The sequence below is a fragment of the Vombatus ursinus genome, unplaced genomic scaffold, assembly GCF_900497805.2.
Source record: "Vombatus ursinus unplaced genomic scaffold, bare-nosed wombat genome assembly UNPS02013950.1, whole genome shotgun sequence".
NCBI classification, from domain to species: Eukaryota; Metazoa; Chordata; class Mammalia; order Diprotodontia; family Vombatidae; genus Vombatus; species Vombatus ursinus.
The window spans coordinates 2183580-2210168 of NW_020953728.1; the positions used below are offsets into that span (position 1 = coordinate 2183580).

General features: G+C 34.4%; 1 protein-coding gene across 1 annotated transcript in view; it reads left to right on the forward strand.

Annotated features, from left to right (window-relative positions):
* The window catches only part of ARID2 (AT-rich interaction domain 2), a 208469-nt gene that overhangs the window by 121273 nt on the left and 60607 nt on the right, over positions 1 to 26589 (forward strand). Inside the window, exon 6 of the mRNA XM_027858933.1 lies at positions 2807 to 2874. Within this exon, the coding sequence (XP_027714734.1) occupies positions 2807 to 2874 (68 nt within the window). The remainder of the gene's footprint in view (positions 1 to 2806; positions 2875 to 26589) is intronic.

The following is a 26589-nucleotide window of genomic DNA, read 5'->3' on the forward strand; positions in this document are numbered from 1 at the left end:
ATATGATTACTTGGAATTTGACTTGGACTTGGTTTTAGTTATAGATATTGATGTAGATATGGATATATCTGTGTGACGATAAATAAATAAAAATAATTTTAGAAAGATATGGAAAGGACCAAGGGGATTCTTGGTTCTCTAGAGGACTACTCAAAGATTTCTTTTGCAACTTCCCTGGTAATGTTTATGGACATGTAAATTTGTAACATTTAGCCAATCTTTTAATGTTCATCAGCTGTTAATCTTTTTGTTGGAAGTTACCTCACACTCTAAAGAAAATATATTCAGTTTTGGCACCTTGAAGATAAAGTTTCCAAAAGGCATCCCTGTAGCTGAGGATTGATGTTTGAACAAGAACGATTTTATTCTTTCAGTAATTGGTGTAATAAATCTACTTAAGAAAGTGAAATATTTTTCTAGGTCCGTTTTTAGAGGGTCTTCATAAATTACTTCTCAACTTTTAAACTTTAAATACTGAAGTTGAAGGTATGGCAGAAACAATCTGATAAATGTTAGTGGTGAATTTTCTTGAAGCTAAGAACAGATTTTCTTATACCTGGGAACATTATTTTCTCTTTAGTAGCTGTTTTTCATTTGTCACATCTCATTTTCTGAAATGAGAAAATAAGTTTACTTTTTTATTATGTTTGTGGTTAAACATAATAAATTTGCCTTTAATTATTGTTTACAGATTTCTTTCCCTGTGTATATCTTTAACCTAAATTATAGGTATATTTAAAATTTTCAAGTACTAAAAGAACTTATGAAGACCTTGTTTAATTGTCAGATGAGGCTTTTAGGTATCAGTAGAAAATAATTTTTCCTAAGTTTTGATGTTTTAAAACAGTTAAGATTTTTAAGGGACCGTGTTTATTTCAAAGGATCAGATTTTAAATTTAAGCTTTTATAAAGTAGACGTAACATTTCTCAAAGACATTTCACATTTTTTTCCTAATGTGGAATGTTTGTTTTGTAGAATATTAAACAAGAATTTCATGTAATAAAAAGCTTGAGTATCCCATAGTATATTGGGTGTATGCATGGTACAAATAAGTAGTTTGCCAAGTGTTTTCTGTAACAACTCTGTGAGGTAAGTAGTGCAATCATTCTGCTCATTTTATAGATTTGGAAACTGAACCTTGAATAGATTGTGCAACTTTCTTACAGTATCCCTTAATAAATCAGTGCCATTATTTAAACCTATATCTCTTGACAACAAATCTTGCATTCTTTCCAATGTACCAGACTGCATGTCAGTAATCTTATTTATCAATTTATCTAATATCTTTAAAATAATAACATTATTATTTAATACATTATCCCCTTTAAAATATCATTGACAGATTCAATTTGAGAAGGGAACTCAGTAAATAAATTATTTTATTTTTCAAGGAAAACAAATGAATTTTGTTTTTGGTATGTTGATCACGCTTTACTGGGCAAAGTACTTTTTGTGTTTGTTGATTTAAGAAATGCAGTAACCCAACTATTATTTATTATTATAAGTTATTACACCTATTCCTTAAAATAGCCTTCTAGTAGCCTAAAAGAATTAATGTTAATAGAAATTCCAGAAAATGTCTTATGTAACAGAAATATTACAGTTATATTTTTGTTACATGTGTGGATTTTAAAATATTAGTTGCTTTGATGTAAACTGTTTGGGATATTTTAATAGTAACATTATTTTACTTAATATTTAGAATTGGATTCTATTTTTTAAAGGGACATATGAATATCACAATTTCAACACTTTTCCTGAAAATATCTTATCTAAACTCTTTGTCACATGTATTGTTTGGCTTTTATTTTTTAACTGTTGTGATATCATATAAAGTATAATTTTCACATTGCCAGTATTTGTCACTGTACTGTTATATTTTAAGAGCAATATTGAATTAACTCTTTCATTACTAAATAACTCATTGCAAGTATCTCATTTTTAAGGTAAGGCTCTCAATTAAAGATAGGCATATTCTATTGATTTGCTGGCAGTTCTTTAATAAATATTATGAGTTCCCCCATTTTGAGAAATGGTAGGGAAGAATATTTGTTAATATATGTACGCATTAGTATGATGGATAAATAAAACATTATCAGCCAACTGATAACTAATTGGTTGTCTTCTACATAAGAATTATTTCATTAAATGAAACTTTCTCCACCCTATACCCTTCCCCCACCAAAAAAATTTACCCAAATGAATCACAACTTAGATTATTTAGGTTTTGTAAAATAAAACAAGCTGCCATTTGTGGGGATTCTTAACAATATGAGGATTTTACCACCAGAGTTCATCTCTAGATTTTATCATGAATGTTCCACGTAATATAAAATGATTATATTAGGGTACAGATTCCATTACCTGAATATGATATAAGACATAATAGTTATAACAGTGTTGGGATAACATATGATCTTATATAAAGTTTCATTAGATACGGCATGTTGGGGCAGCCATGGATTGACTTGTGACTTAAATATTTTTTCCCCATATAAGTGAAAACTAAATACTTTTTAGCTATTTCCTAAAATTATTTCTTTCTGGGTACCCACAAAACCAAAAATTGTAGCTATTTAGGGTGTAAGAGTTATAGGTACATGAAATATAGACCATTTGATTGTTTCCTTCAATCACTACAATAATGAAATGTACTGTATTTTACCATAAAAGTATTTTTTAATCAATAGGAAACTTTAAAATGGCCTTTCATTGTTGAAGATTTTTCAAACTTATGGATATTAGTAAGGATTTAAATGAAAATGTATACTTTCTTTTTACTTAATGTATTTTTTATGCTTATAGCTTTAGGATCATTTTCTACTGTATTTGGAGAAGAATGGAAGGAGAAAACTGATAGAGATTTTGTTAAGGTAATTCATAAAAGTTAAAATATTTTTCACTGTTACTAGTAACCAAATCTCATAAATATCAGATAGTTTCTTTTAATATGTGTTAAAACATTGTTAGATTTTTATCTTCAGGAAAAATGGATTTAGGTTCCTGTTGATTATGAAATTTTGTTGAAGGAAAGATTTTTTTTTAAAAATAAGGAAATAGACTAAGTGGAAATAAAGGCTCTAGATTTCATTGCACATATTGATTTCTGAAAAAGATCAATCTGCAAAAACAGAAATGAAGTTTATTATATAGAATTTAAAGCTAGTGTTATAAAACTGTAGTCTACAGTTCATTTCAATTCAATAAGTTTATTAAGGGCTTTATGCTAGGTGTTAGAGATACAAAGGCAAAAATGAAATTGCCCCTCTCTCAAGGAGTTTATACTGTATTTGGATAAATACTTAACAGGGAACATATAACTACATGTACTTAAGGGGGAACATATAACTATAGCTGCAGTTATACAGACATATATACACACACCCCATAATAAGAAATACTAAAAAGGCTTGGGCAAATATAAAATCTTGAAAGAAATATTGTCTAGTATTTTCAAATTAGACTTGTCTAATTTTTCCAGTCCTTTAAGGTATACCAAGAAAGTAGAGCTTATTTTTTTGCCTTTAGAGAGTATGGCCTATTGTGTTATTAATAGCATGTACATATGAGAAAATTAGAAACTGCCATCATCATCACAGTTGATATATGTGTACATCTAACTGTTGCAATCCTCTCTAACTTCTCTAATACTGTATTGAAAGATCATTTGGAGAATTTTCTCATCTGAAGTTTATAGCATCTGTGTCTCTTCCCCAAAGTACATATCTAGTTTAACTTGGAGGGTGGAGAGAATTATTTTTTTCTGATTGTAATAATTACTAATCAGATGAGTGTTGAAAATAAGGATATTAAACTTACTTTTACTGTAATTGACATAATCATTTTATTAGTGAAAATAAGCCCAATTACGTTTATTTAAATTTAGATTATGGGTGTCCTGTTGGTTTTGTAGTCAGCATCAGTCTTAAGTAAGATTATCATCATAGTGATTGACCAAGGGATACCAGCAGAAAAAAATGTATGTGTGTGTGTGTAAATATTTGAAAGTATTTTAAATTACCATTATTTTATTTTATTGGTATAAATATAGGAAGATAAGTGGTATTAATGACTTCTTGATTGTTTATTAAGTATTGCTAGAATGACTATAATAAGATTTAAAAATAAAATGGATATTTTCCAGCCATTATTTTAAGTACTATACATTCTGAGTTATAAGAATTCACTACTGAAAGCAAAGCATTTATAAATGTGATTACTAAAATAACTGTAGATGCTAAGAGCCCAGAGTTTTAGGAAATCCTTTACATTTTAGTTCTTAATCATTGACTTTTTTGTTTTAATGTCAGCATTTCTTTCTGTATATAAAAAGAAAAAAGTAGAGGAGTTAACAGCATTCTTGGAACTTCAGTACTTTATTTTAAAGCACACAATTAAAGTTTTATGCTCAGGAATAATAGGAATTTGTTTAAATTCTGTCATTCTATAATTTTTTTTTGGTCTTACTGAATGTTTATAGTGGACATTTGAAATACTATGTAAAGTTTTATTATTAGAGGACTTGTTATAAGTCTTTGTTTTCTTACAAATGTACATAAAATATACATTGATAATATAGAAACAAATAAATCTGTTAGTGACTTGTCTTTTTTCCTATTTAGTTAATCCTTTATGGAGTAAGGGGAAAATATCTGGATAGGAGCAGTTACTATCACATTTAAAATGATACTAATTTGAAAGAAAAAAAATAAAATGTCAAAATTAGGGGGTAGGAGTGGGAGATATAAAAGGACTTTTATTGGCAGGTTTGAATAGCACACTTTGAGTTATTATTAATAATTTTTGTATTGAAAAATGGCCCCAAAATTTTATAAAATCTATTTTTCCAGTGATTTTACAATTTGGAGAAATTTTTGATGTGAGTATTTGTAGGAAATTTAATTGAAAAAGGTGGGTTTCAAGTATATAAGTGGTTTTTTTAAAAGGAGTTTTAATTTTGTAGAAGTGTATTCTATTGTACATTACAATACAGTGAATAGAAAAAGTATTATTAACACTATTTTTATAAGGAAAATTTTTGACAGACATGATTCATAGAAGATATGTAAATTATAGTTACAATTGATTTATAGGAAATAAGTTGCAAATTTCAAGAAGAATTCATAAATCTTGATTGTCTTTTTAAATAGAAGTATTCAGGAATATTTTATCTCATTCAGTCTTTTTATTTATACAAACAAATATAGTACATGTTTTCGTCTGCTCCTTCCAGAAAGGAAGCCCTTCAAAATTCCTTCTTTTGTTAGATCCTGGCCACTCATTTATGCTTACTTCCAGCTATTATGTTACAGCATCTGGTGAATTCACTACTTTTCTATAAATTTGTCTATGGATAGTGTGCAAATAAAATATTTCAATGTAGTTGCTGCCCTCTCAATATACACTAATACTCAGCATTAGGGCCCTTATTGTGTGAATGATAGTCAACAACACCTCTAAATCAGTTTAAAGACCCAGAAAAGGTCTTAAAATCCTCATTGATTGCCTCCGTTTATTTTTCCCACTTCCAGTTTCATCACCCCTTGAATACATTCTTTGTACCACCAAAAGATTAATTTCCTTATGGCTTAGCTTGGTCTTTGCAATCTCTATTTACTTACTTATTTACTTATCTTCAGCTATTATCTTAGGTATACCCTGTAGGCCCTGCAAAATGTATTGTTGATTGTTCCATGAACATGCTCTACACTTTGTACTATACTTCTCTTTCTACATCTTCAACCCTCCTGCAAATTTTCATTATTCAAAATCCATCTTATCCTTTGTAGCCTAGTTCAAAAATTAGCTCCTTTACCCTTTCTCCTCTGCTAGAAGTGGTCTTTCCTATCTCCAATAGCACTTTTTATCTTTTCTAGCAGTGTGGTGCTGTGGAAAGAGCCTGAACTTGGGGTCAGGAGCAAACCTGGGTAAGAATACCCTTTCTGACACTTTCCAGCCATGGTACCATAGACTTACCTCTTAAATTCTCTGAGTTTCAGTTTCCTTATCTGCTAAATGGGGATAATAATGCCTTAACTGCCTATTTGACTTGATTGTTGTGAAGATCAAATGAGAATGTAAAGTGCTTTGTAAGAATTTAAGCAGTTTTCTGACTTGTTTTGTTTAAAGAAAAATCCATTTTAAATGATATCACCTGTTGCCACATTTTGCCTTATATTATAGTGATTTGTGTATATGTCTTAACTTTCCCCAAAGACGGGATAGTATTTTATTTATTTTTGTTCCACTCTTTCTCTCCCCAACTCTGCCCCTTCCTCCCCCACTCTCACACACAGCATGTAACACAAGTGCCTGTACAAAGCAAGAACTTGATACTTACTGAATGAATGGAAATAAAGAAATTGGTGGCCCAATTCCTTAAGAATCTCAAGCAAAAATGTCCCCCTCTTTTTTTCTTCTTTTAGTTAAGGTGGCAGTTAAAATGTTGCTTGCTATATCTCTTGGGGAACATAACTATTTTTCCATGAAGGACCTTCTTCTCTTTGATCAAAAATTGAATTGGATTCTATGTTTTAATAGTCAGTTTTGATCAGTTTGCTAAATAAGTGTTAGAATTTACCCTGCCAGCTGCTCTCAGAAATTTTAAAGACAGTAACTTTGTACAAATAAAACCTTGTCATTTTAAGTGACAACAATTTTGTTACTTCAAAAGGAGGCAGCGTAACAAAGAACCATGCCCTGCTTTAAGGAAATTGGCCCAGACCCTAAGTAGCCATGGGACCTTAAACCAATCGCTTAATCTAACTGGACCTCAGTTTTGTCATGTACAAAATGTGGGGTTTTAAGTAAATAATGAGCTACAAGTTCTCTGCCAGTTCTGAAATTCTGTGATTAAAACCAACACACTTTGGTTTCTTAATTTCCTTCATCAAAGGATAGGAGCGCTTTGACTGGTAATTGTCTACAAAAGATCAGCTTTTCTTTTTCCCTCAGAAGTCAAGAAGCTCAGGGAAAGGAAAAGAAATTTTCAAGAAGTATAAAAAGGACACAATAGGCATGAAAGTAGCAAAAGGTAGAATCAATAAATAACGAAAGAGAAGAATAGCTTGCAATGAAGAGACACTAAATAAAATAACTATCACTATGAAGGGACAAACAGCCACATGCAGCTCAGAACTATACTACTAAGGACACATATATCTTGCCAAACATTTGTAGTGGACATTGATAATATTTTATAAAGGTTTATTTTTAGAGGACTTTTTCTATGTCTTTGTTAACTTTCACATGGACATAAAAGATCCATTAATAGTATAGATACAAATGAATCTGTTAGTGAATAGTATTTTCCTATTCAGTTAATCCTTACAAATGAAGGTGAAATATCAATTAAAGAAGAGATATAGAAAGTTGTAGGAAATGTATAAATAAAAAATTATCTTATGAAAGAAGAGTTAAATCATGGAATGAGGGGAAAATATTTGGATGGGGCAATTATTATTAAATATAAAAGTGATTGTAATTATGAAAGAAAAATGGAATGTCAGAATTGGGGATTGTGGGGTAGGAGATAGTTTGACCATCACACTTTGGTTATGGTTAGGTTAATTAATTGCATTGAAAAATAGCCTTAAAATTTCATAAAAACAGTTCTTTACGATTGGAGAAATTGTTGGTATGAATATTTGTAGGAAAATTTAATTGAAAAAGACGAGTTTTAAGATGAAGGTGTGCCAACTAATATCATTAATTAGCCAGGAGGGTGTTTGGATCTAGGAATTCATAGGTGTGGAGAACTCTTGGTGTGGAAATTTTTCCATTGATGGATATTGGTAATTTGTTTGTCATTTATATTTGTCTGAGGCACTTAGAAATAAAGTAATTTGCCTGTGGTTTCACAGTTAAATATGAGTCTTCCTGATTGCAAGAGTGGCCTTCTATCTACTATGTCATGCTATGTAAAATTACCACTTAAGTAATCCATCATTTTGTTACATGTCATTTATATTTGTTACTATTATTTTGTGCGTAGCACAAACATTGAAAAACCAGAGTTTTATATATAGACACTTCTTGCTTTATCTCATTATGTAAATTCAACTTTATGTCGAGAATGCTAAAAGAAATCCACATTCCCAAAAAATCCCTGTGTTAACTTTACAATACTGTGTTCTTTCTCTTCACTCTTACTCCTCTACTTGACATTCCATGGCTTCTCGCCCCTTACCACAAAGAAACAAAACCCTCCAAGTGAAAGCAGAGCAGATGCAGGGAGAGACTGTCACTGGCACTGGATCAAGGGTTTGGCTTGAGAGGAGACCTTTGTCCTGCTCTGGTTCGCATCCTCTGTCCATTCGTACTTGGGTGCTGTGTGTCTATCCCCAGCCCCTGTGTGTCACACCTGTCCTGTCCTGTGTTTGTGTCTGGCCCCCACATGTCTTCTTCACTTTATGTTCTTCCTCTAGGTTCCCGTGAGGACCCTATGTCTTCCTCCTCCTGCTCTTCTTTGTCCTTGGCTCCTTGAACCGTATGCCAGCCTCCTCCCTCCCTTCCCAACATCCATAGGCAAATTTGCATCATGTAAAATCACTTTGTGTAGAGGTCTGTGAAACAGGCCATCAGAGAGGTCCCTTGTTCAACTCTACAACATATCTGACAGATCATCATATGGTGTCCACTTGATGATAATGAACTCAGCATGTCCTGAAGCAGCTTATTTTACTTTTGGACTATGTTAGCGTTGTTGGAAAAATGTTTTTGATAAGGAATTGAAATTAACCTCTTGCTACTTCTAGTTATTACTCTTGGGGGTCAAGTAAAACAAGTCTAATCCCTCTTTTACATCACAGTTCATCAAATACTTCATAGCTGTTGTCTCCACAAAGCGTTCTTCTATTAAGGCTAAACATCTTAAGTTCTTTCAAATAATTTTGCTATGGAATATTTTGCAGGTCCTTCACCATCCAATCACTCTTTTTTGGATGTATTCCAGTTTATTAACTTACTTCCTAAAATGTGATACTAGCACTATAGAAAGTATATGATACTTTTCAGGAAAACTTCCAATAAACTACTGATATGCATTGATATGTAAGCTGTCATATTTGGGACATCTGACCGGAGTGAATTGTTCCCCAAGGGTTCCAGTTGCTGTTTGAAAAACTAAGCTATTTCCTCTATGTCTGAACTTTCTATTAGGATAAAGAGAAAAGTGTAACACAGTTAGCAGTGACCTTGATGATAAGAACATCTGAGTTTTATTTGTATTTTATTATTGTTTTGTTGTTTATGAGGAGGAAGTAAACTTTATCTCAAATTATTAGTTTGGAAATACAAATAGCATATACATTGAACACCATACTACTGAAGAGCATGCCACAATGTTAAAGATTTCTTGTCACAAGGTCCTTCTAATATTCCTGAGAGCTAACAAGATAAACCTGATTTTGTAATACTACCAATGGTACCATGCATAAGTAAAATTACCTCCTTTTAGTCTTCTAAACAATAGGGTGTGGACACCTGAACAGAAAGAGTTAACTGAGTTTTTACAAAGAATTATTAAAATTTCCCCTACTGGAGAGATAATTTTTCACAAAAGGATAGTAGTTCTTTTTGTCTCTGATGTAAGTACATTAAATCTTGGCAATATTGTTTATTCCTGTATCTTTAATTGATTTATCTCTGTATAAACAAATCTCACATCATATCTCCAGCTTTGACCTCCTCTAGGTCCAGAGCTGTACCACAGGCTATATATAGGTTATTACCACCTGCATGCCTCACCTAAAAAAAAAAAAAATCAAGTTTAATATTTTTCTCCCAAAATAAGTCTTTCTTTGTGAATTCACTATTTCTGTATGGGATCATCAGTTCATTCAGACTTACCTGTTTGAAACTTTGGTGATATCTGACTCCTTCTTCACTCTCCCCTTGTATATCTAATGTTAATCTCTTTCAGATTTATCTTCCTTATACATGGATGTGATCATGTCACCATTCAAAACCTTGAAATGATTTCCTTTTGCCTAATGAGTAAAATTCAAACTCCTTAGCTAGACATTCAAAGTCTTCTACCATCTGGGACCACCCTGTCTTTCTAATTTTATTTCATTTTATTTGCCATACAACCATTTTAACTATTTGCCATAACCCTATTAACCCTTTCCAGCCTCTCTACCTTTACTTACATTAGTCCTTCCCCTCCTACACAGCAATCCTTTACTGAAATCAAATGCAGCCCCTTTTAGGAATCTTCTCCCTTCCTCTCTTGTCTCCTTATTTTGGAGTTCCCAGTACCAATGAAATCATAGATTCAGTCTCTATCCTTATCTTATTCCATTTTACATAGCTATATAAGAAAGTGCTTTTAACTGTTTTTACCATGGCAAATTATCTATGGTAAAAGAACTGATTTACTGTCTTCTTATTGATAGAATTGGGCTGCTAGGTGGCACAGTGCCAGGCCTGGAGTCAGAAGACTCATCTTCTTAAGTTCAAATTTGCCACAGATACTTAGTAGCTGTGTGACGCTGGTTAGGTCACTTAACCTTCTTTGCCTGTTTCCTCATCTGTAAAATGAGCTGGAGAAGGAAATGGCAAATCTTTGCCAAAAAAATGGGGTCACAAAGGTTGGGCACGACTGAAATAACTGAACAACAACAAAATGCATTATGGGTGAAACATTTTTTCCAGGACTATTTACTACCTGTCTGCTCTTGTGGCTTGAACTATATAAACTGAAACATTTAATCATCTCTTCCATTCCAGAGAAGGTTTGAATAAAATGCTGAAGGTAGGGATCTATTTCTGAGACTACGGTAGGCATTACCCAGATTGTACCTATCTAGCATCTAGCATCATCATCATAAGAGAGATGGGCATACTCCCATTAATCTACTTAATCTAGAAAGCTAGGGAGCTACACCTTCCTTAAGTGAAGAAGAGGTTAATGGCAGTGGATCTCAAAACTATTGCAGGTAGAGAAACCATGTCTTGGAATGCATCATTTTTTCTCCTTATTTCTACCTCTACTTACAAAGTTTCTGACAATGAATTGTGTTACCAGAAAGCAACCTCTTTGTTAAGAGAGATATTATTTCGCTTTTCAGCAAATATTAAGCTGCTATTTTACTATACAATTCAAAATTTCAGCAACTTAAAAGAAAAACAGATCTGTGATTTCATCTGGGAAGAAACTCCATGTACTAATACAGATGTCAGTTCTTCTGTAATTTAGAAGCTTATAGAATTGTTTGGGGCATTAACAGATTAATGACTTGTCCAGGGGAACATAATCAGTATATCATGGAGGCAGCATCTGACAGCAGGTCCTCTTGAGTCTGAAGCTAGACCTATATATCTGCTACATCTCTATGACTCTCTTCAGCAAACTCTAATGCAAATACCATCAGTGTTTTATTTTAATTAATGCCTTTTGAACTTCATTCTTATCATTTAAGTGCCATATTTTTTACTTTAAAACAACGCTTTGTACTAATGGCACTTAAATTCGTTTTGTTCATCATCTTCAGAAGTTTATGTGCCCATTGTTGTAGTGTGATATTTTTTCATCTGTTCATTTGCTAATTATCATTCTTAATCATCAGGTCAAACATATCATTGAAAGATATTGTCCTAATATCCTCAGATAATGTGTTTATTTAAAGGTGATTTTCATTTTCCCTCATGGTAAATTAGTTTTTAAGGAAGAGGTTTGAGATGGGGGATGCAGAGTTTGCCATCAAACAACAAAATCTTTTCGGATTTTCTGATTGTTGCATTTTTATTAAGATAAGAATTGTTAATGGTTCCTATGATGACAAAGAAATGAAGGCTACATAGAGTGTTGTAATGGAATAATATTGGACTGCGAATTGGGAGGCTTAGATTCTGATCCTAAATATGTTATTTCATATAAATCACTTAACCTATCTGAACCCATTTCCTTCTCTGCAAATTATATAAGTTTAAATTTATATAGTACTTTATAGTATGAAGAAGACTTTTTTCTCAATCCTATGATGATAGTAATGTTATCTCCATTTTACAAATGAAGGAACTGACACACAAAAGTTAAACGACTTCTTACTCTGTCTAGTGCTCTTTTCAATTCTCGTACTAAATGTATAAGGCTTAGAGTTGCCTATTTGAAAAGTAGTGCCTTATGGTAGTTTTAAGATGAAAGCTTTAAAAATTAAAATTGTTTAAATTATGTCGTTTTCAGAAATGAACACATTTGTTTTAATAGTATTTTCAAACTAATTGTCCAAAATAAAGCTAGCGCTTGCCCCCATATGCCAGTCCTTCTAATGGCTCTGTAGCAAAGGTGCTGGACTGTGATTGGATGTCTAGAAGTTTCCAGATTGGAGTGATGAATGGGCTACTGAAAGTGCTTCCAATCTAATATTCAAGAGCATGCCACACCATTTGTTCTTATGAAGCAAGGTACAGACAATTCCCCCAAAAATCCCTTGTCTTGTAAGCAGTATCAACAATCATCACGTCTGTCAAGTCTGTTCACATCAGCCTAGGCATCGGAAAAGTGGACTAGCTCATTGTCAACATTAGAGGCCATGCAACAGTTTCCAGTGATAATCAAACACTGAAATTCTTTGATTTTGTCCATCCCACGGAAAAGACTGTAGTGTACATCACTAAGTCACAGGACACCAAAGTTGTTTGTGGGAGAGCTTTGAATACTTTGCTGACAGGAGAATTCCTGAAGCACATAAAAGTCTATGTGGAGGAATACTTACTTTCCATACTGGCAGTTAACAAGTTGAAGGAGATTCCTTTTATTGAAGAATGATCACAAAGAGAAATAGAGGCAGCTTGCTTGAGAAGTGTTCCATGATGGTCCTGAACTCCAAACTGATTTCCCAATAGAAAGTTGCCTTTGCTGCCATGGTATTGGATGCTGTCATAGTACTAGATGACCTGCTGCAGCTCAAGATGACTATCATCGAGAAATTGTGGGATAGTGCTCTTGAGAAATTTCAGATGTGTGTCACGAGTTTCATTCAAAAAAACTTCATTTTACTTGGTTCAAAATTTAGCCAAAAAATACACCTCTCCCACGATTGCCTTGCTGAATGCTGAAGTAGAATTGAAAGCTAAAAAAGATAATTCAGAAGTCTCAATCTATACAATGGAGGATTACTAAGCCATTTTAGACTCAGACTGGAACATCCTGTAAGACAGGTTAGAGAAGATTTAAGGGGCCTAAGTCGTCTTGTCTGAACTTCCCACTGGGGATATAACCTACTTAGTATTTTGGTGCCGAGGGCATGTTCTGTGCTCACCAAGTGTAGTTGAGAAGACAGTGATGTTCTTTGAAGGTTCCATTCAGACCACTGCCAGTGCTCTAATCCCACATGTTCTGGACAGCCGCCAACTCTTGAAAAAGACACATATCATTGGTGAGATGTACAGTTTCTTCACTGGCTGCCTACAGACAAAAACTGCATGATTATCCTGCAAGATGGAGCTAAGCTGTTCATGGAGGAGATAGAAATGTGCCTTTGTGATGTTGTTGTCATTGTCTGAGGGCCATCAAGAATGACTCTGGTAAGGGGCAGCTAGATGGCACAATAAATAGAGCTCTGGCCTTGGAGTCAGGAGGACCTGAGTTCAGATGTGGCCTCAGACACTTGACACTAGCTGTGTGACCTTGGGCAAGGCACTTAACCCTGATTGCCTCACCAAAAAAAAAAAAAAAAAGAATGACTGGTGTCTGATAACAGTGAGATCAAAGTGGTATTCTCTCACTACCTGAGGTACTACTGTAGGACCATCCAAGCAAGCAATAGCTGCTTATTGCTGTTTATAGTAAAGCCCTAGAGATCATTCCCCGTCATCTGTGTAACAGCATTGGCTTTGATGCCACCACCATACTGCTTCAGGCCATGAATGCTGTGTATGGCATATGGATACAGATATCAACCATGAGGATATCACTGACAACTTTGAAGCCTTTGTATGAGAGCTAGCCATGTTATACATCAGTGCCCTGAGAGATGATTCCAGGCCCATATTCCTCATTGTGTCTATGGGTAAGACCAGTAAGAGGCCCCACAATGAGCCAAGGCCTGGCTTCTCTACATTAAGGTCTGCTCCATCCAATCTGCAGAGTGGACACAATTAGTTGGTATTGAAATGCAAGAGGTAACAAATGGGCCTGACTCTGTTCTACTGGACACCTATTTAAATAAAGCTCAAATCCTTTGGGGGACTTTTTTTCTGTACAAAATTTCTTAACACTATTTTTTCCCCCTGTAACCTCCAAATTTTCTTAAAAGGAGAAAATTCACAAAAATCCAAAGTGCTAGGTTTATATACATTCTTTAAATGGAATGCATCTATCACATATCAGGCAAATTTCTAATTCGTAAGGATTTATAATTTCAGTGTCATTAATTTATATTTGGTACTCTGAACAGTCTAGTAAGACTGTTGTTTTCTTTCATCAGTCCTTTATATTGCACCTAAAATATATTTTCTGTATTTCCTATTATCAATAAGCATTTATTTAGCATCTACAGTGTGCTTAGTGTTGCCTTCAAGAAGTTTATGTTCTACTTAGGAAAGCTACATGTATGCATATAAGTTAATATAAAATATTCACAAGGTAAATTTATTGAAATAAGTTGCAAGAAAGGAGGTACTAGTAATTGGATTGATCAAGAAAGGCTTCATATAGGTGGTCGCCTTGGCTCTTGAACTGTGCTTTGAAGGGAGGTTTCCAAGAGGCTTATATATAAAAGAAGTACATTCAAAACATTAGGAGCAACCTATACAAAGAATATAGAAAGGAAAAGGAATGTCCTGTGTGAAGAACAGGTAGTAGGCCAATTTAGTTAGAAATGTTTTTGACAAAGATTCCAAGTAAACTGAGAATAGTTGAATATAAAGAGGTATAATATTTAATAAGCCTGAAAAAGTAGGCTGGGACTAGATTACGAGGCTTTAAATGACAGAAAATTTGTTTTTTATCCCAGAGGTGCTGCTGCTTTATATTCAGGGGAGCCATATGTGACACCAGTGCTGTAGGAATATTACTTTGGTACCTGTGTAGAGGATATATTGACAAGGGGAGAGACAGGAAAGGGAAACTGATTAAAAATTTTCTTTTAAGTTTGGATTTGGCAGTTATGTAATTTCCCTACTGCACTCTTCAATCCAGCCAAACTGGCCATCTCTTTGTTTCTCATACATGACAGTCAATCTCTCATCTACCATGTCTGTCCACCGTTCCTGGAATGTATTCCCTCCTCTCTCTGCCTCAGAGAATCCCTGTCATTCTTCAGGATGCAGCTTAAGTGCCACCTTCATCATGAAGCCTTTCCTGATCTCCTAATTTGTTAGTGGGCCTCTAGGTAGAGTACTGAGTCAGAAAGATATGAGTTTAAATCAGGTCTCAGACACTTACTAATTTTGTGACGTTGGACAAGTCACTTAACCTTTATTTGCCTCATCTTCCTCAACTATAAAATGGGGATAATAATAGTAACTACTTTCTAGGGATGCATTAGTCTTAAGATAATAAGTTAAGTGCTTAGCACAGTGCCTGGTATATAGTAGATGCTACATAAATACTAGCTATTATTATTACATTAGTACCCTTCCTCTAAAACCACCTTGTGTTTAACTGATTTTCATTTCTCCTTTTTAACATATTTTCTATATATACTAATGTAAGTCTCCTATAGAATTTAATTTCCTCGTCAGCAGGAATTGTTTCATTTATTGTTCATGTAATCCCAGAGTTTAATACAGCGTCTGCCACATAATAGGCACTTAATAAGTGCTCATTGATTGGATAGTAAGAAAATGAAGGTAGTGAATATGCACTCATAGTTCAATGAATTTTGTAGGGAAAAAATGGAAAAAATAGGATAGTAACTCCAAGGGATAAAAAGGGGAAGATTTACTTAACACAGGGAGAGCTAGAAAGGAAAGAAATAAAATTAGAATTTTAGGGTTGTTAGCAGGATCCAAAAGGAGACGTGTTTGTTTTTTTCAAAATAGAAGGAGATTTCAACTTGCATATAGGGAGAGGGGAAATGATCAATGGGCAGAGAAAGATTGTATATGTAAGTGTTGGAGAAGATATAACTGACAATACTGTTTGAAAGAGGAATGGAATTAAGAGTAAAGAAAACTGGATAGTCTGGTAAGGATGGGAGACATCTCTTTCCTCGAAAAAGAATGGAATTAGAAGATGATACAGAAAAAAACTAGAAATGGGAAGATGCTGTCTATGCACAGATGGCCTCCTTCTTAAACTATGAAGTGAAGTCATCAGAAATGGGGGAAAGGGAGGTAGACTGGTTACTAGAGGTATATGGAAAAGGTGTGGGACCATGTCTTTGGAGAATGTACTAAGCAATCAACAAGTGAAGAATAAAAATATTGCTGAAGAACAGTGAGGCTTAGTTGAATATAAATGGCATGAATTTATAGTGTTCCAGTAAAGTTTTATGACTTTTTCTAGCAACACTTGAAAGATCAAAAAAATCAGAGATAGCAGATGATAGGGGTGACTTAGTAGAAGTCCCCAAGGCCAAGCAAAACTTAAGATAGTGAGGACAGAGAACAGTTTTAGTAGGTTTAAGGGAAGTAACTGAAATAGGAAGTAATGGGGTTGTGGTCAAGGTCCTTTGAATACATGTCTGTGGAGATGAACTGAGTTCAGTATTATGCAGTCTTACGTTAGATTTAATTATATGCACAGAAAAAACTTAAGTGAATGAAGAATGACTATTATCCAGGCTATGATATACAGTTGAGTAGTAATTATGTGCTTACAGAGCTGGTTTACAAGTACATATATGTCTTGGCAAACTGTGCAGATGGACAATAAACAATGCCCGGAATTGAATAGGAGGAAGCAAGTAGGACAAGTTGCATTTGGGAAATTTCCTAGTGCTTTTATAACCATTCCTAGCTTCTCACTAAAACAAAGCTCATCTTTTTAACTCCAGTCACCCAGATGGCAATATTGGGGTGGGAAGGCACTAGCACAAAAGCAGGAAAGGTCTTATGTAGGAGGTAGAAGTTAAGCTGAGCTTTGAAGGAAGCTAGAGATTTTAAGAGTTAGAGGTGGCAAGGTAGAGCATTTTGGTACAGGGGCAACAGCAGGGAAATGGAATGACCATGTGTGTGGAACAAGCATGGACTAATAAATGAGTAAAAAATGTGCAGCATACCTGGAAAGGACTCCAAGGACTAGATTATAAAGGGCTTTATTTTTGTTTTTTGTTTTTTCACCCATATTTATTAGTGTAACTCTTGCCATCCCTTTTGAAGAATAAAAATGATAGAGGGGAAAGCTGATGAATGAATCTAATATATCAGAAGAGTTTTGTGCACTGTTCCACACTCCTGGGTACCTACCTCTTCAAAGCAACAAAGGGACTAGGGTGGCAGTAGGAGACTCTCTTATAAAGGACTTTAAACGCCAAACAGAGGTGTTTTTAGGACTATAACGTTATGAATCCAGCTGAGTACAAGGATTGTCATACTCTGAACCAGAAGAGGAAAGTTTAGAAGAATGGAGGCTTTGGAGATAAAGATAATGAATCTTCTTCTGGTAGAGATTAATATCTTAATCAAGACTACCACTTGTTAGGTTATAAGTTAATTTGCATCATAGGGGACTCATTTAAAAATTACATAAACATAGGAATTAGAGCTTTTAAGATATAAGGTAATTTTAGTCTTTAAATATATTATTTTAATACAATCTAGCAGTACACCTTGTTTTGTAGTGTTAATTCTAGTGAGGACAATTGGTTTCATAACCATAAGTTTGTCAAGATGTGTTGTTTCACTTAATATTAGATGATCTATTTTTAGAATTTTCAGTCAGGGTTTATTAAAATGTACACTTAATTCTGTTTTCTGCTTTTCTTAGACACCTGTTAATATTTTTAAGCTATTAAATATTTCAATAGATTTCTTATATTTAAAGTTATTTTTAATGAGCTTGGTAGTATTTTTTCTGTGTAAATTTCACTTAATCCTCATTGTGACTAAATATGTGGAAAAATTCACTTTCTTATTTTTATATAAATGATTTCCTATTTTGTATACCTGTAAATTTAACATTTATCAAATAATTACATACTTTGTACATATGTGAAGAAAATAAACCATGCTTTTGACGTTGAAACAAAAAGAATGTAGAGAAAGATGTTGGAAGAAATGAATAGAAAGCAAATCTATAGAGAGTATTTCATGAGATGGAGCTAAATCAGATAATCCTTAGGTCACTTGCAGATAAAACCAGAAGGAATGATAACAAAAAGGAATTAAGATGAGTTGGATCTGCAAGCCTTATTGTAGTGACCTTTTCTCAGTGGTGACTATAGAAATACATTTGGACTTTACTTAGAACTTAATTGACAGAAATTACAGCGGCAATTAAGAGAAAGAAGTAAATTAAGATGCTTCTATGATCCCGTTGGGTTATGGATTGTTGATTTTTTTTAGATGCGTGTATTTGATAGAATAACATGTCTTAATGGCTTTCTTCATTTTAGACATGCTAAAATTATACAAGATTCTGTAACATGATCATGGGAATCACTTTTCTCAGTGATTTGTGAAGTATTGATATCAAGTGTAATGTAAAAAAAAAATTATCAATCAACAAGGATCTATTAAAAGCCTACTGCATGCCGGGCACTGTATTAAGTACTGGGGATACAAAGATTCCTTATCTTATGTCCTATTGAGGAGACAACATATTCACATATAAATAAGTACAGAATAAATAAAAAGTAATTCAAAATAGTTAGTGTACTATCAGTTTGGATCAGGAGAAGTTGGTGCTTGCACATGGTGATAGATTCTGTGAGGTGAAGTTAGTAATACCATACTACCAGGTCTGTATCCCAAAGAGATTTAAAGAAGGGGGGAAATTGAGGTGATGCCCATCAGTTGGGGAATGGCTGAACAAGTGGTATATAACTGTAAGGGAATACTACTGTGCTATAAGAAATGAGCAAGAGCATTTCAGAAAAACCTGGAAAGACTTATATGAACTGATACAAAATGAAGTGAGCAGAACCAGACCACTGTCCACAGTAACAGCAATACTATATTAGTCAGGGGTGGGGAAATTGCGGCCTCAAGGTCACATGTGGCCTTCTAGGTTCTCAAGTATGGTCCTTTGATTGAAGCCAAACTTCACAGAACAAATCCACTTAATAAAAAAATTTGTTCTATAAAACTTGGACTAAGTTAAAATGCCACAGTGTATGATGATCAACTGTGAATGCCTCAGCTATTCTCAGCAACATGATTCAACAAAATTCCAAAGGATTCATAATGAAAAATGCTGTTCACCTCCAGAGAAAGAATTGATGGGAGTCTGAATGCAGATTAAAGCATACTATTTTTCACTTCCTGCATTTTCTTTTTGTGTGTTTTTCCTTTGGGTCTCTGTCTTCTTTCACAACATGACTAATATGGTAAATTTTACATGACTAAACATGTATAACCTATATCAAATTGCTTACTGTTTCAAGGAGAGGGGAGATGAGGAAGGGAGAAAATTTGAAACTCAATTTTTTTTAACTGTTATAAATTTCCTTTACATGTAATTGAGGAAAAAATAAAATATTATTTCAAAAAAATGTAAGCTCTTTTAAAATTTTGTCTTTGTATCTTTAGCATTTAGCACTATGTTTGCCACATAACAGGCACTTAAGAAATTGTTGATTTGGAAGATATCAGATACTCCCTCATTGGAACTGTCTATGTAAAGGCTGGACAAATGATTGTCACATCTTATGTAGAGGAGATCCTTTTACACGTATGAATTGGACAAAATGGCCTCTGAGGTCCTTTTCAATTTTCAAGTTGTGATCCTATTTCCTATCCTCAAAGGAAAATGGAATTTACTATATAAAAAACTCCAAAAAAGAATTATAACTCATTTTATTTGATATTGAACAGAAGTTTATTCTTAAATGAATTTTTTAAGTCATTGGAATGGGTTTATCTTTTCACAGGTATAATAACAATCCATCCATGCTTTCTTATCCAGTGTGAATCTTGCCCATTTCTTTTCACAGATTCTCTAAGCAAAATAAAGCAAATGGGCTGGAAGACCTCCTTTGGTTCTTTCTGTTCTTTGGGGGTACAAATATGCCATTTCAGCTATTTCTCCTTCTTGCTGACTGATCTCCATCATTTAATGGTCATGCATAACCTAGGTTATTTTTTCTATAATAATTCCCACTCACAGGCCAATATTCATAACATGCTAAAGCCTATTACACTATTACCTGTATTCCCACTGACATTTGGATTATAGTTTAACTGATAACACTGTACAATTTCCCAAATGTAATCCAAGTCTAATTATACTAAATGAATGAATGAATGATTGAAAAACTATTTGTTAAGCAACCTGCCAAGAACTGTGCTAAGCACTGGAGATACAAATTCAGATAAGGCTGTCTCTGCCCTAAATGTCCTTACATTCTAAGAGGAGAAACAATACTCAAGAGTAGTGGGAAGGGAGTAGAATTTTATAGAGAGAATAATGACTGGATAGCACAACAATTAATGAAGAAGTCCTTGCTAGGAACAATAGTATTGATCAGATCACTGTTCTCTGAGCTAGAGTTTGGCAAAGAGAAAGGAGGAAGAGATAAGAGCACAGCAGCATGGCATGTAGGCAGCCCAAAGGTGGTATGGTGTGAGACTGGGCAAGATATAGTAAAATGCTTATCAATCAGAGACCAAGGTCACAAGGGGGGAACCTTCACTCCAACATAGAAGTGGAGGCTGAAGACCTCTCTGAAATATTTGACATTGTTCATCACCTGCTCCTCCTTGATACTCTGCCTTCTTTGGGTTATCATGTCACTCCTCTGTCTTGCTTCTCCTACCTATCTCCTACCTATTCTTGGACTTCTTTGTTGGATCATCATCCATATCATGCTCCAATAATTGTGTCTTCTCTGTCCTGGGCCCTGATCTCTTCCCTTCATGATTTCTGTCTGTAAAATAATCAACTCTATGCAGCCATTCCCCAACTGATGGGCATCACCTCAATTTCCCCCCCCTTCTTTAAATCTCTTTGGGATACAGACCTAGTAGTATGGTATTACTAAATTAGAGGATATGCACAGTTTGGTTACCCTTTGGGCGTAGTTCCAAATAGCTTTCCAGAATGAATGGACCAGTTTACAACTCTACCAACAGTGCTTTTAGTGTCCCGATTTTCCCACATCCCTATCAATATTTATTATTTTCCTTTTCTCTCATATTAGCCAATCTGATAGGTGTGAGGTGGTACCTCAGAGTTGTTTTAATTTGCATTTCTCTAATCAGTAGCATTTTTTTCATATGACTTTGCTTTCTTCTTCTGAAAACTGCCCGTTAGTATCTTTTGACCATTTATCACTCAGGGAATGACTTGTATTCTTATATATTTTTATCAGTTCTCTCTATATTTGAGAAATGAGGCCTTTATCAGAGATACTTTCTGTAAAAATGGTTTCCCAGCTTTCTACTTTCCTTCTAATCTTAGTTGCATTGGTTTTGTTTGTGCAAAAACTTTATAATTTAATATAATCACAATTGTCCGTTTTACATCTCATAGTGCTCTCTATCTCTTGTTTAGTCCTAAATTCTTCCCTTCTTCATAGATCTGATGGGTGAACTAGTCCTTGCTCTTTTTTTTCTTTTTTTCTTATTTCTTTTTTTCTTAATTTATTTTAATTTATCAACAATCACTTCCATAAGCTTTTGAGTTTCAAATTTTTCTCCCCCTCCCTCCCCAAGATGACGCGCAATCTAACATAGGCTATACATATACATTCCTATTAAACATATTTTCACATTAATGATCTTGTAAGTAAGAATTAGAACTAATAGGAGGAACCACCAGAAAGAGGAAACAAAACACAACAGAAGAAAAAAATAGCAAATAGTATGATTCGATCCGCATACAAACTCCATAGTTCTTTCTTTGGATGTGGATAGCATTTTCCATCAGGAGACTTTTGGAGATGTCTTCGATCCTTGTATTGCTGGGAAGGGTTAAGTCTATCAAAGTCAGTCGTCACTCAATGTGGCTGTTACTGTGTACAACATTCTCCTGGTTCTGCTCACTTCACTCAGCATCAAACCATACAAGTCTTTCCAGGTTTATCTGAACTCTGCCTGTTCATCATTTCTTATAGCACAATAGTGTTCCATTACATTCATACATCACATTCACAATTATGATTACTGTCTGTGTCTTTCTCTCAATCTCCCCCCCCCCCATTTTATTTCTCCTTTCCCGTTTTCCCTCATACTGCCTATAGGGCATGTTAGATTTCTAGGCTTAATTGATTATGTTATTCCCTTCTTGAGCCAAATCTGATGAGAGTAAGGTTCAAACAGTGCTCATCATGCTGTAATAGGTTTTTGTGCCTTCTCCTGTGATGTAATTTACCCTTGTCTGACTCCTCCTTTCCTTTTCTCTCAGTACATTTTCTTAGTTAGATCAGATTAATTCACTTACTTGGATCCATTTAACCCACTTGACTAAATTTTTTTCATCATTACATCAAAGTCAACTTATACCCACCCCTTTTATGTATACCCCTTTAACATGGTCAGATAATAATACAGTTCTCAAGAGTTACAAGTGTCATCTTCCCTTGTAGGGATGTAAACAGTTTGTACTTATTAATAACATGTTGTTACTTTCTGTCCCGTTTACCTTTTTATGTCTCTCTTGAGTCTTTGTATTTGAAGATCAAATTTTCTGTTGAATTCTGGTCTTTTTATCAGGAAGGTATGGAAGTCCCCTATTTTGTTGACTATCCATCTCCTCCCCTGAAAGATCATGCTCATTTTCGCTGGGTAGTCGATCCTTGGTTTATAATCCAAGCTCCTTTGCCTTATAGAATATTGTTTTCCATGCCCTATGGTCTTTTAATGTAGAAGCTGCAAGGTCCTGTGTAATCCTGACTCTTGTTCCATGATATTTAAATTGTTTCTTTCTGGCTGCTTGCACTATTTTCTCTTTGACCTGGTAATTTTGGGATTTGGCTACTACATTCCTTGGTGTTTTCATTTTGTGATCTCTTTTAGGAGATGAATGGTGGATTCTTTCTGTGGCTATTTTACCCTCTGGTTCTAGGACCTCAGGGCAGTTTTCCTTTATGATTTCCTGAAAGATACTGTCCATGCTCTTTTTTTCATCGTGATTTTCAGGCAGACAATAATTTTTAAATTGTTTCTTCTGGATCAATTTTCCAGGCCGGTTATTTTACCAGTGAGGTATTTTACATTTTCATCTATTTTTTCATTCTTTTGTTTTTGTTTGACTGATTCTTGCTTTCTCATAGAGTCATTAGCTTCCATTTGCTCAATTCTAATTTTTAACACATTGTTCTCTTCTATTAGATTTTGTACCTACTTCCCCATTTGGCCAATTGTATTTTTTAGGGACTTGTTTTCTTCAGTATACTTTTTTTTCCAGTTGGTCAATCGTATTTTTTAAGGACTTGTTTTCTACAGTTAACTCCTTTTCCAAGCTATTGGCTCTCTCATATACCTCTCATTTCTTTTCTCATTTTTTCTTCTACCTCTCTCATTTGACTTTTAAAATCCTTCTTGAGCTCTTCTAAGAAGGCTCTTTGGGCTTCAGACTAGTTCATATTCCCTTCTGAGGTTCCAGATGTGGGTTTGTTGACAATGTTGTCCTCTTCAGAATTTCTGCCTTGATCTTCACTCTTCCCATAATAAGAATCTGTCGTATGTTTCTTTTTGCTCATGGTGTTTGCTTATTTCCTGGCCTTTAAAGAGATTGGGCTCTCCTGCTGGGAAGCAGAGGGCACTGATCCAAGCTTCTTGTGTTGGGAGCCTAGGACCTCATCGATGGCATTGTGTGCTGGGGCCTCCAGTGTTGGCAGTTGGAGGCTTTAGGATTCTGGCAGCTTATTTGGTGTTGGGCTGGAATCAGCAACACTGGAACTCTAGAGATAGGATTGGGTAGTGTGGATCCTGGAGATTTTCTGCTCACCCAGACCTTTCCTTCCTTTAGCTTTCTTCAGCTCCTTTCAGATGGATGTTGTAGGGTCTTTATCCACCTGGGACCCCTTGGAGCACTGCTTCCATTAGTTTTGCTGAGACACTGGGAGAGCTGGTTGCTATAGAATGCCATGGAACCTTGGGTTTTCTGAGCTGGTTTCCACCAGTTCCCCCGCCCTCAGAGAGGCACTTGGGGGTCCAGGTATTGGTGTTTGCCTGTTCCACCACCTGGGCTTCAGGATCTCCTCCTGGTATGCTGAGGTGAGGCTTTCCACTAGCTTGCTGGGATGCCTCCCTTTCTGTACTGCTCCCCTTCCCCAAAGGTAAGAGGGGCCTTTCCAGTTAGTTCCTCTGCTCTCCATCTTTCTTCTGGTTCAGCTGTTCCAGGGTTTTTCCTGGGGTGATGTTTTCTGGGCTTTCAGGGGTTAATAAGGGAGGGTAAGAGAGACTCACCTCTTACTCTGCCATCTTGGCTCCTGCAAGTGGAAGTCCCTTACTCTCTTAATTTGCTTATGATATCACCCTTTATGTGTAAATCGTGTACCCATTTTGCTCTTATCTTGGTATACAGTGTAAGATGTTGGTCTATACCTAGTTTCTGGTGTACTATTTTCAAGTTTTCCCAGTAGTTTTTGTCAGATAGTGAGTTCTTATCCCAGAGGCTGGAGTCTTTGGGTTTATCAAACATTAGGTTACTATGGCCATTTACTACTGAGTCTTGGGTACCTATTCTGTTCCACTGATCTACTACTCTAGTACTGGATAGTTTTGGTGATTACTGCTTTATAGTACAGTTTGAGATCTGGTATGGCTAGGCCACCTTCCTTCACATTTTGTTTTCATTAATTCTGTTGATATTCCTCACCCTTTGTTCTTCCAGATGAATTTTGTTATTATTTTTTCTAGCTCTATAAAATAAATTTTTGGAAGTTTGATTGGTATGGCACTGAATAAGTAAATAAATTTAGCTAGAATTGTCATCTTTATTATATTGGCCCAGTCTACTTATGAGCAATTAATATTTGTCTGGTTGTTTACATCTGACTTTATTTGTGTCAAGTGTTTTGTAATTTATATGTATATAGTTACTGAGTTTGTCTTGGCTGGAAGACTCCCAAGTATTTCATATTATCTACAGTTATTTTAAAAGGAATTTCTCTCTATTTTTCTTGCTGCTAGATTTTGTTGGTAATATATAGAAATGCTGATGGTTTGTGTGGGTTTATTTTGTGTCATGCAACTTTGCTGAAGTTGTTAATTATTTCAACTAGTTTTTTAGTTGATTCTCTAGCATTCTCTAAGTATACCATCATAACATCTGCAAAGAGTAATCATTTTGTTTCCTTACTACCTATGCTTTTTCCTTCAATTTCCTTTTTTTTTTTTTATTACTGCAGCTAGCATTTCTAGAACAATATTGAATAATAGTGGCAATAATGGGCATCCTTCCTTCAACCCTAATCTTATTGGGAAGGGGTTTAGCTTATCCCCTTTACAGATCATGCTTGTTGGTGCTTTTAGATGGATACTAGTTACCATGAGTGTTTTTAATTGGAATAGGTGCTGTATTTTGCCAAAGGCTGTTTCTGCATCTGTATGATTTCTGTTTGTTTTGTTACTGATATGTTCAATTATGCTGTATAAATCCTATGTATAAATCCTACCTGGTCATAGTGTGTAATCTTTGTGACATATTTTAGTAGTAATATTCATGAAAATTGGTCTATAATTTTCTCTATTTTGCTTCTTCCTAGTTTAGGTATTAGCACCATATTTGTATCATAAAAGGAATTTGGTAGAACTCTTTTGCATATTTTCCCAAATAGCATTAGAATTAATTGTTCTTTAAATGTTTGGTAGAATCGATTTGTGAATCCATCTGGCCCTGGGGATTTTTTCTCATGGAATTCATTGATGGCTTCTCAAATTTCTTATTCTGAAATGGGGTTATTTATTCTATTCCTTTTCTGTTAATCTGGGCAATTTATATTTTTGTAAATATTCATCCATTTCACTTAATTTGTCAGACCTATTGTCACACAATTGGGCAAAATGGCACCTAATTATGAGTTTAATTTCTTAATTTGGCAGTGAATTAACTTTTTTTTTTTCTATTTTTGATACTAGTAGTAGGGTTTTCTTTCTTTTTTTTAAATCAAATGAACTAATGGTTTATCTGTTTTATTGTTTTTTATATAAAACCAGCTCTAATTTTATTTATTAGTTCAATGATTTTCTTTTAATTTTATTCTTTCTTTTGATTTTCAAGAATTTTATTTGATGTTTAATTGGGGATTTTTAATTATTTTTCTAGTTTTTTTTTTCATCGTATGTGCAAATCATTGATCTACTCGTTCTCTATTTTATTCATGTAAGCATTTAGAGATACAAATTTTCCCCCAAGTACTGCTTAAGTACCATAAATTTTGGTATGTTGTCTCATCTTTGTTGTTCTCATTGATGAAATTATTGTTTCTATGATTTCTTCTTTGACCAATTTATTCTTTAGGATTAGATTATTTTGTTTCCATTTAATTTTTTAATCTGTTTTTCCATGGCCCTTTATGAAATGTAATTTT